At 35.4% G+C, this 21,655-nt stretch overlaps 1 protein-coding gene across 1 annotated transcript; it reads right to left on the bottom strand.

Annotated features, from left to right (window-relative positions):
- Positions 1-2,481: 2,481 nt before the first annotated feature.
- Positions 2,482-18,604, bottom strand: LOC111791115 (T-complex protein 1 subunit theta-like). The gene is made up of 14 exons (XM_023672328.1): positions 18,493-18,604; positions 18,232-18,400; positions 13,410-13,672; positions 13,176-13,322; positions 12,929-13,090; positions 11,941-12,018; positions 8,959-9,092; positions 7,530-7,602; positions 7,366-7,443; positions 7,142-7,264; positions 6,979-7,073; positions 4,118-4,327; positions 3,319-3,376; positions 2,482-2,912 (listed from the first exon to the last, which is right to left on the bottom strand). Exons 2-14 carry the CDS (start codon positions 18,377-18,379, stop codon positions 2,844-2,846), a joined length of 1,638 nt encoding a protein of 545 aa, XP_023528096.1. The 5' UTR covers positions 18,380-18,400; positions 18,493-18,604; the 3' UTR covers positions 2,482-2,843.
- Positions 18,605-21,655: the final 3,051 nt, after the last annotated feature.

Genomic DNA, 21,655 nt, shown 5'->3' with positions numbered 1-21,655 from the left:
CTAAACCAATTTTTCTTTTTGGCAATAGGAGCATGCATAACTGATTTACTGCATAATTTGTCCCAACATCCTAACTGATTAGAGTGATGAGTGTTATAAGTATATGTTAAATCAACATCCGAAGTTTTAAACCTAGATTTAAATATTTTAAATTTATTTAAAAATATGATGGGCTGAGTTGGGGGTTTGAATATAACCCTATTTTACTGGACAAACGGTTAAATTGAATCAAATTTTCAATTTTCTAAAATTTCAATAAAATCTAATTAAAAAAAAAAATCAACTTTGCAATAAAATATAAATAAAAAGACAATTAAATCCCAATCCAATATTGAGACAGTGGAGTGCTTCCAAATCCAAACAAAGATAATATAACAGAATCAAAATAAATAGTTTATTAAATTAGAAGTTAGCCATTTGGACTTTCATAGTTTTTCATTTTTAAAATTAAATTTTTTTGTTTAATAAGTTTCAAAAATTTTAATCATTCACTTACATACTTATGTATAAAAATAGCAATGCCCTATGCTAACATAAGATCTATAAAATTAAATGCAATTATCTATGTAAGTGTCATGGTCTTTTAATGTGTCAACCGTACAGGGTGCCTTGCTTTTATTTGAAATATAGAAGTAGTACATGACTTGAGTATTTTAAAAAATATTTGGTAAGTGACCCAACTATTGGGGTCAGGGAATGCAAACATCATGATTAGGGACCTACCATTTAAAACCATCATAAAGGTGACCTCTAGTTCGGACAAACTGGATGTGTAGTACTTTCCTACACACAACCCACATGTGCGAGCGTGAGCTCACCAAGCAGGCTCGCACACCCCCTCAGCCTGCATGGTAGAGTTAGACTGTAGTCGGATGTCTATAGGTACAATAAACACTCGAATATCATGCAAGGCATGATGATCATCATATCCTCATAGTGTATGCATTTGTACTCATCATAAAAGGGGAAGTATCCCAATGTAAATGAACATACAATATGCATGACGTCTCTTAATATCATTTAGGGGTTGTGTATTAGAAAACTCCTCATCATAATTGCAACATGACATTTCATACATCTCATGTCCTTCTATTATAATGTATCATCATCCTAACGTATCATACCATCATAGTACATCACATCATCAAAGCATCATAGCATCATTGTAAGACATCATAATATATCAAATCCCATAATCATAACATCGTCACATCAGTATAACACATCATAATATCATATCAAGAGTTACTTGGTATGTTTCATCATACGTAAAACAAGTTTTTCAGCCGAGTCGATAGTATGGCTACTTACATGTCTTAGCCAAGTAGACAAGTCTTAGCCAATGTTCTCCTTCCAACTTAAGTTTGCTTTCGTCCTTCAAGTTCTTTCTCACTTATGTCGAGATTTCACCTATTTGAATATTCACTCAATGGCCTTAGTTTAAATTCCTAATTTAATTAGGAATAAAATAAACATAAATTTTCTATAAGTCTTCTCAATTCAACCTTTGTACATTAAATATACTAATAATAAATTTTAGGTTGTCTTTCAATTCTAATTATTAAAAACAAACTTCTCAACTTTTCAAACTTCTTAAACAACTGAAAATATACAACCAAATACCTAATACCTAAATAATAATAAAAAACAGAAATTTTTTAAATAAAATTTAATAACTAAAATTGTATGAAATTCAAATATCAAACATTTACGAGTAACATATATTAAATATTCTTAATATATTTAGGAGTAAGATTGTATTTAATTGTAACCCTTAAAAACAATGTATCCTGAGTTTGAAAAGCAAAATTTTCTTTTTATCATAATTAACTTGTAAATTAAAAAAATTANAAAAAAAAAAAAAAAAAAAAAAAAAAAAAAAAAAAAAAAAAAAAAAAAAAAAAAAAAAAAAAAAGCTATCCAATCAACCATACTTTTGCAATAAAATATAAATGAAAAGACAAATATATCCCAATCCAATATTGAGACACTCAAGCGCTTCCAAATCTAAACAAAGATTAACAAAATCAAAATAAATAGTTTAAATTAGAAGTTAGCCAATTGGAGTTTCATATTTGTTCACAACAGGTTTTGGATTTTTAAAATGTAACTTTTGTGTTGAATAGGCTTCAAAATTTTAAAACTGTCTACTAATTTATTTGACACTTTTTAAATCATATACATAATAATAAACACAATTAAAAATTTAGAATATCATTAGATATAAAACTTAACATCAATGAGAATAATATATTATCTCTATCAATCTTTGATAGCTGACAACTTAATATAATGATTATCAAAACAAGAGAAAAAAGAAGAAAAAAAGGTAAAAAGATGGTGAGAACAAGTTTATTCTATAAAGACACCTATCTAAGATGTTAAAATCCTATAAGTTTCTCGAACAATAAAATGTTATAAGAACGGACCATCGTCTCATGAGATTAATTCAAAGTTGAAATGCATATGAGTTGACCCAAATGAGTGCAAGACGAGGGGGAAAACGGGAAGATGAATTGGAAACGAAGGATGCAAAAACCTAGCTGAGCTAGCTTGACATCAACACATTCTAAATTGGCATCATTCGAGGAGTTCCCTACTAACACAATAAGCCGCGCTATAGCATCAACACATTATATCCAACAATCAAAGGGCAGTGATCAATCAAAAGATATGTCCTATTTGCAGAGGCAATCGCAAAACACCACGTTTTCGGCAGAACACTCCTCCCCTAATAAAAACACCACCCTTATACAAACACAAACACAAACCATTTCGGTATATCTTAATCAAAACTTGCGGGCAGATGCAGAATGATTTGTAGGAGTTGGCCAATTGAGCGTTTAGTCCTCATCCATCCCCGCAGGCTGCGCTCCTCTCCTGGGGCCTCCAGCTGGTTTTGACATTATTATCTGCAACATGGGATTTAACATTCATTCTAAAACACATCTACACCACATAAACATGATAAGTTACGCATTATGGTTTACGTTACTCAAGTTCAGTTCAGCAATATTATTAATCCCTTGTTCTCAAGAAGGCAAGGGTCAAGTATGAAATGTACAATATTTTCTGAATTCTTTCCTGCATAATCCCCCGCCCCCGCCCCCGTTGTCCACACATGATAAGTTACGCATTATGGATCAAGAGAAGCTATGAAATGATGCTTGTCTCAGCTGTCCTATGTATATATATATGGTTTTAACAAATTAAATATCAATCGAGGTCGTTAATAATTCTGTCTCAAAATGAGTTTGACATAGAAAGGGAGATGAAGAATACTGTAAGAATATAGTTTGACAAAAATATTTGTAGTACCTGGTCCACTCGAAGGACAGTACAAGCAGCATCTGCAGCATACTTGAGAGCAAAGAGCCTAGAAAAGAAAAAAAGCCACACAAAAGAGGATGTTACCATGAGTTAGTCATCATCAGTATAATATAATTAACAGGACAAATTTATGGTATAACAAGTAAATGACACTTCACCACTCTAAGGAAACTAATGGTGTTTTTTTTCTAATAAATTGTACTTTCATCCAGGAAAAATGAAAAAACAATGGCATCCAAAAAGAATTAGTAAACCCCCTTTTGAGACCCCGAATAATGAACAATTTTTTCTTCAGAACACAATTAAGATTTGTCGTCGCAAAAAAGATAATAGTAACTCCACCATTAACTAACTTCATTTATGTATTTCATAGTAATATAAATGGGATTCAACTCAATCAATGAAAGAATAAAGAAACACTACAAATCTTAACAAACTTGATGTGATATAAGAATCTATAATGGGACAGAACTTATTTCAATTAGGACAGTTCATATATGGTTGAACTGTTCACTATGATACTGCATTGCACCAAGTATCACGATGAGGTTCATGAATCAAAATTCATTATCAAGGTTTGGAATTAATGAGCACTCAATGAATCAAGTTAACGGCACTACTACAGAGGCACTAAAATTGAGCATTCTAAAGGTCCCAGAAAGGGGTGTGCTTCAAGTAAAATGTAACTTCAAGAAAGAGACGTAATTCTATATTGTACGAAGCATTGAACTAAGAGTTTCATAAGAATAACCATAATTATTCACGCTGTAAGAGAATGAAGACTGACTTTGTAATGTGAAGATCCCAGATATTCATCTTGGAAACATCCTTGCAAATCCCTTCCTCCAAGTCTATACCCACTCTAGTATTTCCGGATGCATGCTCAGCATACAATGATGATATTATCTCCATTGCATTTAGCCCAGCATTTTCAGATAATGTTTTTGGTACCATCTCAAAACTTTCTGCAAATTTTGCAATGGCATACTGATCCAATCTACATACAGACAAGGAAAAGTCATCAGTAGTTTTTCAATTATAGAATAAAATAACTAACTCTGATCTAATACTCATAATAGCAACCCTTTGAAATAATTCAAAACATTGACCAAATTAAACAACAATAGTGCATTAGTTTGAATCAAAATGGAAAGAAATGTGTTAAATGGGACACTTAGAGCTGGCATTACAATATTTCTCATGATCTAAAGAAACTAATGGGAAAAATCATAAGCAGGCACGGAATAGAGAATTCCATAAGAAACTAAAGTTACTTCTTTGATTCTTTCATAAGCAGGCACGGAATAGAGAACTCCATAAGAAACTAAAGTTACTTCTTTGATTCTTTCATTTTTTCTTCCAATTGATGAAAACTATTTTTGTATTGAAGAATCAACGTCAAGTAGGGTCATACTAACTATTTTTTGAGAAAAATAAATCTTAGTTTTGATGGTCTATGCTAATGACATGATTCTCACAAGTGACGATGAACCAGGTATAGTTGAACTCAAGAAAAATCTTGCTAGAGAATTTCAGATCAAGGATCCAGAAACATTCAGATATTTTAGGGATAGAATTCGCAAGATCAAAGAAGTATCTTTGTTAATAATAATAATAATAATAAATAAAAAATAAAAATAAAAAATAAAAAATAAAAAAGTCCTTGGAAAAAGACCGATACCATAGTCTTCTTGGAAGGTCAATATATCTATATCATATGCGTCCTGATATTGCTATGTGGTAAGCATGGTAAGTTAGTCTATGCATGCAACTAAACCAATTCATTTTGAAGTTGCTTATAGAATTTTGAGATATCAAAAAGGAACGTTTGGGAAAGGTATCTTATACAGTAAACACCATCACTTTTAAATAGAAGTTTATACTAATGCAGATTGGGCAGTAAGTGCTGAGATGAAAGAGTATACAAGGGCATACAAAAAAACAAGTCCACAAAAGGAGTCCTCAACTACAAGAAAGGAGTCCAATCCAAAAAAATGATACCAAGCTAATTAATACAAAAACAAATTAATTAATGGACGCCCATACGGACGGATTAAATCTCACGCCATCCAACAAGCCTCCAAACACCTCTAAACCCCTCTAAAATCCGACAATTCCACTCGAGCCACCCCTCACAAGATAACAAAACAAGATTGCCACAAGACACTCTTTATTCTGGTCTTTATCTTGAAAAGAAGAGTTCATTAGAATCTCTTCACTCAACTAGCAACAATCCCTATTGTACACTACCATAGCAACCCTAAACAGGATTTCAACAGAAAGGCTACTTAAGCAACCTATATTTAGCGTATGGGTTTAGGACTTTGTTTTTATGCATAGATGGTCGTATAAGTATCGGTTTGCATATAACTGAGAAACCAAACTGCATTAGCCAATGCAGTCCCCTTTTCAAGAAATTTTAGATTTCATCATTTTAGGTATTTGAAAACCAGAATCTTCAGTTTCGAAACATTTAGTTTTTAAAGGAGAAAGGAAAGGGGAAAATGAACCATGAATAATACAAATAGCCCCTAAAGCGCCAAACACGTAACTTTTAAGAAACAAATACTTCATTGGTTGATGAAAGATCACAAAAGAAGACGCAAGAGGCATTAAAGAAAACCCTAAGTTCCTAACCCAACAAAACGAAAGCAGCTGCTAAAATCTCTCCATCAACGCTCAAGCTTTTGTTGCTTTCCCCGTCTCTCTTCAAAACCTCTTTATGACTACCCCAACTATCCAACAAAAGGTTTTACTTTCCCCTAATCTCAATTGAGGATTCCTAACTTCCTAGTATTTTTCCCCTTCTCGCCACCACCCCTATTATTAATTTGAATACCAAGCTTTGTTCAAAAAGGGCCTGTCAAAATGGCCATTTTGAAAATTGCTACTACAACAATCGACTCATTCTTATGTCAGTTTGGATTGAGAGGAACAATCGTATCTTCAATGGCAAAGCAAATCTTTTGATAGATTTTTCAACATGTCATTTCTTAGCTATATCTCATAGTATAAGTGATATCAGCTTCTCCATCTTTATAGCTCTGATTCTGTTAGATCATCTCCCTCTTTTATGTAAATTCCCTACATTGATATAGGAATGTAAGGGGAAAATAAAACCCTTTTCCATTCAAATCTTCTCAATCAACAAGAGATCACTATTCCTTTTAAATTTATAAAGAGTTATAGGTTCTTAAAGGCATTCACCAGGTCCTTGAAAACAAGCTTAACAGCCATGAAGAGCCAAGCATATTAAGGAAACCAAGTAGGAGGTTAACCCCACAAACTTAGCTTTACTATCCTCTACATCTTATACCAACTCTTAACCTTTAAAATTCTTTACTGCAAACTAATTCTCCTCATCCTTGTACATCTCATCCACCCTAGAAGACCTCCTCAACTCTACTGCTGCAAAAAGAAATCTCAGGACAAAAGGAGTCTAGAAAGAGAACTTTTTTTCCCTAATTGAACAATTATTCTACATATTAATATAACTGCAGTTTGCATTCACGCTGCTTATATCAGTTGTGCAAAACCGTTTCCTTATCTTTCCAGAGAAATGCTGTTAACAACAGACTCTGTTCAAAAACCTTATAAATGATCTTCTTGTGCAGTATTATATTGTTTTTTAAAAAATAAAATAATTACCCTGTTTCTTTAAAAGAGAACTCCTTTACTCTTCTAGCCAACTCAATTTCAGTAGCAGCAGCTCCAGGCACTATGCGGCTGTCCCTCGCCATTGCCTGAAAGAAAATCATCAAGCAAGCTCCAAATAATTCCAAGAATAAACAGTATATATGTAGAGAAATACTTTGTACGTATTAACTCCATCATCAACAGCCCGTTCAAGATCATCCAGAATACTATCAGTACTTCCTCGTAACACAACTGTTGATATGGAGTTACCCCCCTCTTCATTCTTCACAACTGTGACCTATAATGTAATATCAATAGGGAAAATAATCAGTTATGATGTCAGAAATAATGAAGAAGCAGTGCAATATAAAAATAATTAAGCTAATATAGATAACATACCCTAACACCACCAATTTCTTCAACTGAGACAGAGTCCACATGACCCAAGTCATCTGGATTTGGCTGGCTGAGCTTCAACTGTTGTTTGGTGTGGAAGGGAATCATGTCAATGACAATGAAGAAAACAATCTAACTTTATCAATAACAAAGCCTTGACATCTTACCATGGCTACAGCACCAGTTGTGCGACAAAATCTCCGCAACTCAAACTTTGAGCTAATTTTTAACACCATAAGCCTGCAGCGCAACAGTGCATGAAATTAAGGAAAGAATCTGATAAAAAAGAATGATCTAATCTGGATAGTTCATCCAAATCCAACACATAAACCAACCCTTCCCAACATGCATCAGCAATGCAAGTTAGTACATACAAACTTTTAACTGTTAATTTTAAATTCAAAAATCATTCAGCCACATCATAGTCATATTTGGATACACTACAACATTACAAACATATGCTTGAATGTGGTATGGAGTCGATGAAAAGATTTGATAAAAAAAATGAATATTTGCAGGAGAGATGTATTAGACAAATGTAAAGAAAACAAAAACAATCAAACGATCAATTATGACTTCTCCAAAATTGAAATGAGAATGATGTAGTGAACAAAAGTATTTTCAAACAAATACCCTTTTTTGCTTTATCATCAAAACTTCATTGATTTTTCTCAAACTCTCATAGGTTGTAACAATTTTTTTTATAAGATACCTGGATAAATAAATAGAGTTCTTAATAAGATGTGAAATGACAAATACGCAAAGAAAGAAAGAAGCACACTACAAATGGAGCCTACAAAGAAGAGACAGCCTAACTAACAATCACACTAAAGGGCTCTATCGCAGAGAATAAGAGATAACTGGTAGTTGTAAAAATCATTCGACACTAACACCTAAAAGAAACTGTGGAATACAGCCCACACCTCCCCGTACTTTCAAACCCCCTAAAGATTCTCCCAATCCTCTACCCCTAAAAGATAACTGGTAGCACCCCGAAAGATCCCACCCTAATCCTAAAACAAAAGATGGAACAAACACCCCCTCTATCATCATCCAACAAAATCTATTTTACATCAAACATACATTTCAATGAGCGCAGTGAGCAAGAAATATAGCATTTTTTATTCAGCAACAACCTTTTAACATTTTTTTAATGAATAACCGAACTTTCATGGAGGGAAAAAAATGAACGAATAAAAGNAAAAAAAAAAAAAAAAAAAAAAAAAAAAAAAAAAAAAAAAAAACTCACAAAAGAGAGGCCATCAAAAGAAATAGCTCCTACAAAAGAGGGAGGCAAGCTAAAGAAAGTGTCCAATCAAGCACAATACGACCTAACAAATAATTACAAAACAGCTTAACCACTGAAGCAAGAAACGTTGAACCTAATAAGAGCCCAAACATCACTCCAAGGTCTCTCAAACCCTCTAAAGACAGTTATTCCTTTCCCCCAAGAATCCCACAAAATAACACAAACCTCAGCTTGCCACCAGAACAACCTTCCTTTCTCGCGAAAAAGAAGGAAAAGGAGATCCTCTACCACCTTTCTAACACTTAACTGGAGAACGAAAAACAACAAAGAATGAAAACTCAACATACTTGTAACGCTCACAGAAATGTAGAGCCATTTCCCCAACCGCTGCTCCACTAACAATTACTTTGGCCCCTGAATCTGCAACTGCTTTTATCAGCTCCTCAACTTTAGCTTCCTCAGTTTTCGCATAGTTTTGTAGCTACAATTGATAAGCATATGTATAAATTGATGTTACAAGAAAAAAATATAATTCCAATAGCAAAAGAAAAAACAACCTCAAAAGGAGACCTAAAGAAAGAGAATATCCTTTTTTTATAAGAAAAATTAAAGGAATATATTAACCAAGCAAAACAAGAAGATAAACATAAGCAATAAAACAAGAAAACACCCAAAAATAAAATGTATCTTTCCAATCAAAATAATAACAAAAAAACAAGAAATTCTATGAAGCAGGATTCCCATGATTACTGCTGCTACCAAAGACGACTGCCTCAAATAAACAGGGGGCACCTAGTTGTATTATTAATACGTGTTTTTACTGAAAAATTGCAGTAGAAAAATGAAAGAATACAAGAGGGGCCTACAAAACAAGCCACCCAACAAAAGAAGCTAGCCAAAACCTAGCTAAATTTACAAAAATAGTTCTAATCCAAAAGAATAAGGCCTCAAGAATAATTATAAAACTACTAGAAGGAATCACTCAAATAAACATATTAAACCTATCAATTGACCAAATCTCTTTCCAGACCTATCAAGGTCCCTAAAATTTCTCCTGTCACTAAGAAGAAAATTGTCCCATAAAACAGCCAAAAAAACCTACACCAAAAATTAAACCCTTCTCACAAAATGGCAGGTGAAAACAAAACCTCCCCATCATAAGACAACAACCTCTCTTCCAGGTTAAACAACTGTCAAAAGACACCAACCAAATTTTCAGTAACTCCCTAGAAAGAATGTATTGAAAGCACCAACAATTTTTAAAGGGACCCTTAGGTTTCGAACTGCAAAGGATAGCTGTGAAATGATATTTTTAGGTTTTCTTTTTATTATTATTATTTTATTTTATTTTTTTCCTAATTTGTGAAATGCTCTACTGCAGATGATTCAGATATTTAGTTCGAGGAATGGTGGGTGAGAGATAAACCACTTTGTGCCTCATCCCCTTGTTTGTATCTGTTGCCTAACATGAGCTAACATGCAGCGGCCTCTATCTTGCCCATCTTAGGGAATTCCTCCTCATTCTTTTTGGGTATCTATCATACTCTTTCGAATAGGGAGACAAGAAGGAATTGTCCCATGAGGTTCAAGAGTGGGTAATTCTCAATCGGTCAATGATTCCTCCTTTTACATGATAAGGTGTAGCTTAGAAAGCAGAAGCAGAGTTTCTATGTTGGACACACGCCAAACAAGCATTCATTTAAACACGTTCCAAACACGTTGATGGAGTTGATCATCTCTCTGCAACCCCTATGCCTAACCAAGCTTAGATCGAACTCCTCAAAAGAAACAGTTCCAGACTACAAAATGTAAATCACTAACTCCAAATAATATGACCAAGATCCCTCTGCTGCCCTCATGCAAAGAATGCACCACAGCATTCAATACCTTTTTTGTCAAATGGTTTGTAGGAAATGGATCCAATACTTAGAGACATCCCTCTTTGTTCCAAGTTTCCTCTTACACATCATTATCTTCAAAAAGGCTGTGTTATTCTAATGAAAAAATACGACTTCCATTGTGAAAAAAATGAAAGAATACATAGACATGCAAAAAGGAAAAACCCACAAAAGGGAATCAAACTACTAGAACGGAATTCAACAACGAGAAATAAGACCTAGCGAATAATTAGAAAAGAGCCAAGAAACAGAGGCCTAGAGAGAAACAAAGAATCTAATATGGGACCAAACATCACTATAAGAACTCTCTCTAACCATAAAAGCACCCAATAGCATATTGTTTTGTGTGAGGAAAACCCTTGTAAAAAAAATGAGCAAAAGACTCCTTTTATGAAGGTCATGGACCCTCTCATTTCAGATTTTCAATGTGGGACTAGGGATATCATTCCCACTCTCTCCCAAATTTCTGCCAATCAACTTTATCTCACATATCCTGTCTCTTCTATTCTTCTCCTCACATACTTCCCTCTCTTCTCTCCATCTCCCAATTTTTAGTCTAACATTTTTTAGTTTTATATTTTTTATATTTTATATTTCTATTCATTATTTTTCTCCATCTCTTTTTTCCAGTATATTTATTTTATTTTATTAATATATTTCTAATTAATTTATATTAAAAAATTGAAATTATTATTAATGTTATATTGTTGTTATTGTTATTGTTGTTAATGATGTATTTCTTTGAACTGATATAATAGATTATTGATGAATTATTCTAATCACTATTCGTTTGTCAATCCAAGCATAGCTCTGTGGCTAAAAGCACTAATAACTATTCCAATGGTCGATTGTTCGATCCTCACCCCATAGTTATTGAACTAAAAAAACATTAATTATTGATATGTACTTAAAAAGGATCATTTATGATTTAAATGATCTAATGTTAAAGTGCAATTTAGAAATTTACAAAAAAAAAATTATAAGTTTTCGTGATATCCGGACCTTTTTTGATATATATATATATATATATATATATATATATATATATAATCAATTTATCGAATCAATTTCTACATCGACATTTTCATCCATTCATTAGGGATGCCATTGGCTTGAACTATATGGGATTTTTCTATTCAGATGTTTACTTAATTAGAGAAGGGAGTGATATCTATGATGTTGGAGGTCCTTATGCGTCCATTGTTTCGTGATAAGGGCCAGATTTTGTAGCATCCCGGTTTCTTTGCAGTCCTTTGGGGTCAGTCAATGGAGAAAACATTAAGAATGTAAGTTTTTAATGCAAATCTCAACTGAGGCATCCTTGTGGCAGTTTTTCACCACACTTATCAAAACCGTGATGACAAAGAAAATAATAGCTTTTCAACTTCCTTTTAATGAGCTTTGAAAATATTAAAAAAAGTTGAAATTTACCTCCTCAGCAGTGTGAATTAATACTGTTCCTTTTGTTTCCGTTGCAGATGTATCAACGCCACCAGCAAATACAGCAACCTACATAAAAATAAAAATAAAATGTTCAATAAAATCAAAACCAAAATAGTCTAGAGAAAGAGTTTCACATATATATTTGAGAAGTACGATAAAATAAGAGTTTCAAGTCCTTTTTATACATAAAAATTAATGATACACATTAATCAAGGTTTAATTTCTCTTTGCGAAAACAAAAGCAATACAAGTTAAAAACAGGTGAAGAATCCTTATCGTCTATCACAATCACAAAGCCAGCATCCCAAAAAAACACTTTAAAAAAGCCTGTCATTAATCATCTTAATTATGTATGGATACGCCTGACATTTAAAACCACGTAATGTAAAAAATGAATGATAGCAACACAGCTACCCTAGATGCAGATAAAAATTAGATTTCTTATCTTCCTCTCTCTTCTATCTCATTTCTGCACGCAGAAGGAATTAGCACTTGCAATTAAAGCAATGCTAATTTCATTTCTTAAAGCTGAAATGATCTGTGGTTGCCATTTAGCCATCAAAACTATTGCAATGGCTTTCAAATATACAAGGACTGTTTCTAATTCCCCAAAAGAACCTCTTAACATTTTCCTTACTTTTTATAGAAACAAAATATCTCCTTAGAGAATCACTGCCCTCTAATCTTGGTCAGCATATTATCAGGGACGCCTCATGGAGCAGCAGTCGAGATGTAGTTACCTAATTTCTTTTTTCTTTATATATATATTATATATTTTTNTTTTTTTTTTTTTTTTTTTTTTTTTTTTTTTTTTTTTTTTTTTTTTTTGAACCAGATGTAAACATATAAAAAGAACAAACAAATTAATAAAAATAAGAGCATCTATAACCTCACAGAAGAACATGAATCAAAAGTAGGAATGTACTCAAGAAACACGTTCAGCATAATGGAAGTGTAAATAAATGATGATTTGTACCTTGGCCTTCTCAATTCGCTTTATACTTCCCACAGTATCACTTTTCAAGATCATGCCACGCACTACTGAAGAATTATGTAAACCACCTCCCAATAACTTTGCAACTCGAACATTGTCCACATTAAAATTTGCTGGATTCTTAGGACAAACTTGAATGCAAGCCTGCAACACAAAAAGTATACATAATTTGCAGGTGGAAAAGTTTACAGGATAATTACTCAATTGCAACAAGAGTAGGCAAATATACATCAGCCACTAGAGAACTAATAAAATCTTCTTGTCCAAACTGCTTGCTAGCAACAGCAGCTTTCATGCGCGAAATGACTTCCTCTTTGTTACGAACATCCATATTTTCTGAACCTTTCTCCACTAGTTCATTCAAAACCTCGACAGTCTGAAACAAAAAGAAGATAAGATATTAAAATACCATGTTATAAAAGTATATCTATGTATTTCGTTACCATTGTACAAAGTGAGAAACCTTATTGATTCCTTTTGTGTAGCCACTGATTATTTCGCTAGGGTGTAGACCCATCCTGATGAGCTCTTCAGCATTTTGTAAAAGTTCCCCAGCAAACGAAATTGTCAGATTAGCCCCATCACCAATTTCTTCTTGCTGAGCTTTACCTGCTAAAACCAAAATTTTGGCCGCAGGATGCTGTACCTCTAGTTCATTGACAATTGTGGCAGCATCATTTGTGACAAAAAGCTTGTCAAGATGATTAATTACCATCTTATTCATTCCTGAGAAAAGATATTTAAGAATAAGACCATTGACATAGATGGTTAAGTTTGGAATAGAACGGTACAAAAAGACTCAAGAAAGAAAACATTGAATACATACATACATACATATAGATATATATATACAGATATATATATATATAGATATATATATACAGATATACAGATATATATATACAGATATACAGATATATATATACAGATATACAGATATATATATATATATATATATATATATATGTGTGTGTGTGTGTGTGTGTGTGTGTGTGTGTGTGTGTATGTATGCATGTATAATTAGAATACAAGTCGATATGCATTAACACAAACAACAAGTGCAGAGGTTGGAGAAGCAATCCTTGAACATTATTGTCCTAATTGTTCTCTCAAACATCCACATTATGCTCCAACCTTAGACATTAAGTAAAAATTACCTATAGAGCTTTATTGTAGATGATGGCTTTAGAAAAAATTGTTAGATTGTACCGGATTGTTTTACCTTTTACTCTCATTTTTACAACATTCAATAATGAAAAATAGATTTATGGGCTACAAAAGTTAGAAGTAGTTCTTTGAACAATTACTTTTTTTTAATTCAAAGCTAACTTCCNAAAAAAAAAAAAAAAAAAAAAAAAAAAAAAAAAAAAAAAAAAAAAAAAGACTTAGAAGGATGCCTCAGCCCTAGGTGCCTCACTCAATCTTTTGAGGCAAGGCACCTTTTTATGTTATTTTTTTTATTTTCTATTTTTAAAAAGAAATATGAACATAAGTTGTCTAAAAGCCGATACCTTCAAATGATATCTTACGGTGGTCCTCATTTTCATAAAGTTCCCATTATAATATCATTTATAGTGGTATGTTTTTCATATAAAAATATTTTGTTCATATTTTTCCATTTTCACGCTTATAATTTAAAAAACATATAGATAGTAAAACGAACCCTCTTTTTCCTTTGGCACATTACACTTGACAGTTGAGTTCCCCACACTTTAAAAAACAAAAACTTTTTTATTAAGGTTCCAACTTCCTTTAGAAAGATGGAAGGGAGAAATAAAGTCAACCTCAAAAAAAAAAAAAATTAAAAAGGATAAAAGGAACATAGCCAAACCATCAGGGAATGAATGAAACTAAAATAACAAGTTAAGAGGCAACCTTCTGTAGCCCTACCTAAAAAGAAAACTCTCTTTTTAATCCCCAAAACTCAGCTACTTCTTTTCCAACCAAGAATTGTAACACACAGAATTTTATGAAAATAAATAAAAGATATTTTTTTTCAAAAAATAAAAATAAAAAAAGAAGGAAAGCAGAATGGCACGCACGCAAGTTGGAGAAGATGACCGTACAATCAACGGTTAGTTTCTCAACCTTTTCTTTAACGAATTTGAAGCTAACCATTTTCATCAGTTTTGTTGTTTTGACTTAATTTAGGGCATATTGAGGAATTTTGGAGAAATTTGGAATATCCTCGAAGACCCGAAACAAGCTCGGAAAGTCTAAGTCTACAATCAAGTAAGTAACCATATGGAGCAAGTTTCTAAGAAATACTTGTAGGAGTCGATAAGGATTGAGGGCAATGATTGAGTAATATGTTTAGGAGCCTAGTTTGACCTAGTCTCATGATAATTGTGCTTAGATAATGTGAACAGTTTACCACTTAATCTTATTTACAGTTAGTTATATAGCTTCCATATAGCTTCTGCATACATGATTGTGAACTCCAATAGAACATTAGGCTTCTATGCTCTCCAGTATGTTGAGGCTAGATTATTATCACTTAATGAGCATGACAAGCATGTTGTATGCTTTTATATGTTTATTATGCATGATTTAGGGTTTGGATAGCCCGTTATTACCCCGTCATGAGTGTGAATATAGCTATGTATCATAGAGTGATAGTTATGGTTTCCATAGACTATGAATTATTGTTTCATATATTTTGGTCCTAGCACCCAATCATGAGTTCCACCTCCTTGGGTTGACTAGGTACCTTGTAAGGACAGGTAAGGCACAACCCCTATTCGTGAACTAACTAACAGAGGTTAGGGTCTACTTGTTACACATGGCTTAGTTGCCACCCATAGAGGATTTCAGGGGTCATAAAGGGTATACTACTGTAGTACTTATAGCGGTGCCTAGTGGGGAGAGTCATGGCCTTTTTACTGTTTTAGCCTGAGTGGCGTAGTGACAAGTAGTTTTACTGTTCTAGCCTGAAAAGGCAAACTAACAAGTAGTTATGTTCCTAAGACAGGTGGTTTTATTGTTCTAACCCGATGAGGGTACATGAGCAGGTAGTTTACTATCCCAGCCCTAGAGAAGGCATAGTGACTGGTAGTTTTACTATTCTAACCCAATGAGGGTACATGAGCAAGTAGTTTTACTGTACCACCCTAAAAAGAGCGTAGTGACAGGCAGTTTACTGATCTTATAAACAGGTACATGTTGTCGGACACCACTAGGGAGAGTCCACTAATCAGAGCTCAATAGGTAATATGTATGGAGTACGGTCACCATTTAGAGCAAAATGGGCTCCTCCAAACTTATGAGTATTACCCTATGGTCCTTGTCCTTCCATGGGCCACAGGGACTCAAGGCACACTTTGCGCAAGACAGATGAAAGACCTAGACATACGTGAAACCTAGAGTCGAGAGAAAATAGAAAACCTCTAGGTTGTGAACCTAAGAGGGATTGAGTTCTCTTTAAAGGAGGTATGTTGAGGGTAGTTATAAAGTGACCGGTCAAGTTTGGTATAGTCATTTAACCCCAGTTTGTTAAAAACAGTTATGAGCACATAGCTTAAGTTTCCGTGCATAGGATTAAGTTTGACAAGAGTCTACAAGTAGGTTGCTTACTGAGTACTTTTATACTCATTCCATGTTATTCTATTTTTTTCAGATGGAGTGTAGACCATTGTTGATGGTGGGAGAGTGCGGAGCCGTACAGCTGCAGGGGGTGCCCTTTAGATCAAATTGTCTTCCTTCTTGTCATTTTTAAATGCTATTTCTCAAAACGTATGTATTTTTTGTAAACCGTTTTGAATTGACTATGTAGATATTACCTTTAAACTACTTTTATGTCAACTTCGAATGCATATTTAAATTTAAAATTCCTTGTGTCCCCAATTTTACAAAAGAAAATTTTATTGCCATTTTTACCCTTGAATGTACATGGCGACCTGTGATTCGAGGTATCGAAATAGGAATAGGGTCATTACAAGTATACTAAAGAGCTTCCAAAAAAAAATGCCAAAGAACTTTTCCTATTTTGTAGAACATCAGACACAACAAAACCTCACTATCCAATCACGGGAACTCCAAGGAGGCACATGAGAAATAAGAAGTCATCATAATCTTCCCCAAATCTCATCGGAAAATGAGCATACAAAATGATAGCAGATGATTAATAACTTTAAAAAGCTTGCTTTATAACAAAGCACGATAAATGAAGATCTCTGAATAAAATCATTGGTGCTAACCCTACAAAGAGTCTAAAACCAAGGACAAAATCTAATTGTAATTGTAACTTTTTATAACAATACTAATTTGGAGGTAGTTAACATAATTCTTCAGTAATCAAGCTACAGACATGTTACACAGAATATGTCCCAAGCACAACTTTAACATAAAATCCCAGACCCACCAACCATAATCATATATTAGTGTGGAATGCTTTCGTTAGCAAGGAATTTCAACAGATCAAAACAGTGACTAACAATGTAAAAATACCAATGACGTACTTGCAATTTCAACTAGCAATTTCACCAAGCTGGTAGTACAAAGTTAGTAGTTTTTCCACAGAAATAAACCAAACAGTTGAGTGAAAAACCATTCGGGTGGAGAATAAATACTTAGCATGGGCATTAAACCGTTCATGTTACAAAAATACATTTCGGATCTTCCATCTAAATCTTACTAAACTTCATTTTATTATCAGCATAGTTATGTCGTTCAGAATCGTAAAACTGCATGAGAACTTTATTACTCTCCAACTTTAAGTCCCCGTTATTATTCTCCAACTTCATTTTATCATCAGTACTTAGTGTGTTGTGACTTTGATTTTAAGTTCAACTATATGTGAAGGTCGAGATTTGAATGGTCCAAATATAACGTCTTTAACAGGTGAGCTACGGTTAGGTTCGCAGCTGACTTACTGATAGCTAAATTCAGAATGAATGTTGAAATGTTTGTATATCAGACCAGGCGTGAAATTCTAAAAAAACTTAACCATCTCGCCTAATCAACCTTTATCTTTATAATTGCAAGGTTAATCCAGAAGATCATGTTAGAATTATTAGCCGATCTTGAATCTAATGTATCTCTGTCCCTCTTTACAGAGATATTGCCACTTGGAAGGGAAAACCAGGCCTCCCTTAGGTGGCGTAATAAGAAACTGATAATGCGAAGAAGACGAGTCACTATATAAAACAGGAAAAGACTAAAATCGGTTTGCTTCAGAAAAAAGTGGATGGGAGCATAGCATTCTCGTTTTTAGTACTGAAAATGACATAAAATGGAAGGAAATGGGAAAAAAGAAGCAATAGGGTTCAGGATCAGATGAAACATACCATTGGGACCAAGAGACGTTCGGGTAATGGTGGAGAGCTGTTTGCAGGCGTCAATGTTCTTGAGAACGGCCTCATCTAAACCCGAGAGATGCTTGTGACCCTCTTTAAGCATTGATTGAATTCCATGAGACGGCATCTGGAAACCCATCTTCGTATTCCTCTGAAAAGCCTGAAATAAAACAGAGATGAGTAACTCCGATTGCTCGGAGAGGCGAGAGTGTTAGAGAGAGAGAGAGCGGGAGAGAGGGCGTCGGCGCTTACGTCGGAAGACTGAGACTGCGGCAGCTAGAGTGCAGCGTGCAGGGTGCAGTGGCAGGTAATGGAAGGGAAGGGGGTGGGTTAACGTGAAATAGGGTTTATGAAAAATAGAAAGAGGATGGTTAAAAAGAATGTCTAATGAATGTTGCGTACGGAGTAGAGGAGTAGGAAATAGAATGTAAAATATGTTTTTTTTTTTTTTCTTTTTCTTTTTCTCTTTTGAGTGGTAGTTAACGGGGTGGAGAGTTGAGTTAGGTTATGAAATGAAGAGTTAATAAGTTGGTCCAGAAGTTAATGTTAAAGGTGCTGACTTAGATTGAGATTTGAAGTTGGAGTTTAAGAAGTGAATGTTGGGGTACTAAGTGTCTTAGATTGAGATTTGAAGTTGGAGTTTAAGAAGTGAATGTTGGGGTACTAAGTGTCACAACTTTCCTGTAAACAGTAGGTTGTGAGACTCACGTTGCGGTAAGAGAAGTGGTGACCATTCGACCATGTAAGGGTCTAAACGAGTGTCATGATGCGACCGAGAAGAACGATGCATTATCTAACACACCACACAGAATAGTATTGAAGAAAAGACGAGGCATAAGCAAGATAAGAGCCACGAGTGTCAAAAATAGGCTTGTTGAAGGGCCGAGTAGGACCCAGACCTTAACCTCGAAAGCCATGGTTCCAAGGGGATTCTAGGCATGCGGTTATGGAGTCAAGTTCGTCCATATGAAATATGAATGCTCGCCAAATTTGGTGTCAATCGGACTCTCCACGACACCGTATGACTGTTCACCAAAATCACATCTACACAAGGAGCATTGAAAATACCTCAAAATGTTCTATAGAGAGAGGCATGGTGTCAGCTCCCTCCACTACCCCTGGCCCTATGGCATAAGCAAACTATCCTATGGTACATGTGTGTGTCACAGTGAGGGTGAGCATTCCGAGACGAGTGTCTCGGGTGACTTCTTTTGAAATAGATCTCTCAAGAATAGTACCAGGCGGCACGAGTGTGCCAGTATTACACCCTAACCCGATTGTCAGAGGTTGAATTTTGCACTCGCTATCAATACGATATCCGTAAATGACATGACATGAGCACGGAGGGTCAATGCCTCGATTGAACCCGAATGGATGGATGTCCTGAGATTATGAATGATATGTAGGTCCATTCTAGAAGGCATGATAGAGTGAGATGTGATGGCCCACGATGACACAATCGCACTTTCGAAGGCAGCGGACTAGCGATTGTGCGGCACTCACTTTCCAGCGACAAGTGAGTTAAGCCAATTTGTTCTTGCGTCGCCTACGGCCAAGCGACGTACGGTCGAGCCTCTAGCCTCGGTTTTAAAAGAAGGTTTTAGAAAACGAGGAGAGAGCGAGATTTTTGAAAGAGAGATTTTGGAAAGAGACGTTATATAAGCAAGCAAGAGAAAGATAACAACGGCTTAGCATATATAACCTTGGGTAGGGAGAAGTTGACGACTAGTCATATCCCCCTATAGTACATTCTGGGCCATTTTAGTTCTGGCAGGCCTAGACATGATTTTCTTGAGGTGTCATACGCTCTAGAATTACAAAGGGAAAAACACTAGAATGAAAAGACATGACAAGGGTTTGGCTTGTCATGGGCATGCGGCCATGGGCAACAGGCCCTGGACAGGCATGACCGTGACACCCTCCCCCACCTAATTGGTTGACGTCCCCGTCAACCGACTACTTTCATACCTTGCGATGTGGGTGGCGGCGGAGTTCAGATCTTCGGCGCGTTCCCAGCTTGTTTCCTCTGTAGGGAGATTCTTCCATTTGACAAGGAATTCACGAATCGTCCGTACAGGTCTTCCTATCTTCCTAACCCTGTCGGCTAGGATCTCTTCCACTTCCTTTGTTTCTTTTTGTTTCAGATCGATGCTCGGTCTTGTGGTTGTATTTCGATGGTCGTCGTCTGGATCAGGGTGATAGGGCTTCAAGTTGCTCACATGAATGACGGGGTGAATTTTCATCCATGCGGGGAGTGCAACTCGGTAGGAGGTAGCCCCAATCTTTTTAAGAACTTCAACCGGGCCTTCATATTTACGAACTAATCTCTGGTCCTTTCGGCTACGAAATCTGATCTGTTCTGGTCTCAGCTTGATAAGGACTTGATCTCCTGCACGGAAATGAAGGGGGCGACGCTTCTTGTCCGCCCATTTCTTCATATGCTTGGAAGCCTTCTCTAAATATGCTCGGGCTATATCTGTCGTCTGCTTCCATTCTCTTGTAAAGTTGTGAGCTTGAGGGTTTTTTCCTGCATAAGGATGATCAATAATATGGGGTAAGGCCGGTTGTCGTCCACTTACAATTTCAAAGGGACTCTTCCCTGTAGACGAGCTTGTTTGACAATTGAAGCAAAATTGGGCGACATCTAACAATTGTATCCAGTTCTTTTGGCGAGCGTCGACGAAGTGACGTAAGTACTCTTCGAGCAAGCAGTTGAACCGTTCTGTCTGTCCATCGGTTTGAGGGTGATAACTCGAGGAGATGTTCAGGGTTGTTCCCAAGAAAGCGAATAACTCAGTCCAGAATGTCCCAATGAATCTGCCATCCCTATCACTGATGATGCTCGACGGAATGCCCCATAACTTTACAACGTGTTTGAAAAACAGTTGGGCTGTGAGTTCCGCCGAGCATAATTTGGGAGTGGGGATGAACGTCGCATATTTTGAGAACCGGTCCACAATAACCAAGATGGCGTCATATTCCCCGACTTTTGGGAGGTGTGTTATGAAGTCCAGAGATACACTTTCCCAGGGTCTTGTTGGCACAGGTAGAGGTTCCAAGAGTCCAGAGACTTTGGCTTTCTCGACCTTATCCTGTTGGCAGATGAGGCACGTCTTGGTGTATTGCATGATGTCGTCTCGCATGTTTGGCCAGAAGTACCCCTTCTTTATTAGGGCGTATGTTCTTTGCCATCCCGGGTGTCCGGCCCATAAGGTGTCGTGACATTCTTGAATGAGCTTCTTCCTCAGTTCTCCCGTTCTTGGGACGTACAATCTGTTTCCTTTGGTTATCAGGAGGTCCCCCTCAACCCAAAACTGCCGTGTCTTTCCAGCCTTAGCTAGTTCGACAACGGCTTTGGCCGATGGGTCTTTGTGTAAATGTTCCTTGATGATGTCGCGCATCGATCCATCGATCT

The sequence above is a fragment of the Cucurbita pepo genome, chromosome LG03 (assembly GCF_002806865.2).
Source record: "Cucurbita pepo subsp. pepo cultivar mu-cu-16 chromosome LG03, ASM280686v2, whole genome shotgun sequence".
NCBI lineage: Eukaryota > Viridiplantae > Streptophyta > Magnoliopsida > Cucurbitales > Cucurbitaceae > Cucurbita > Cucurbita pepo.
This window is presented reverse-complemented; position numbering and strand designations above follow the sequence as displayed.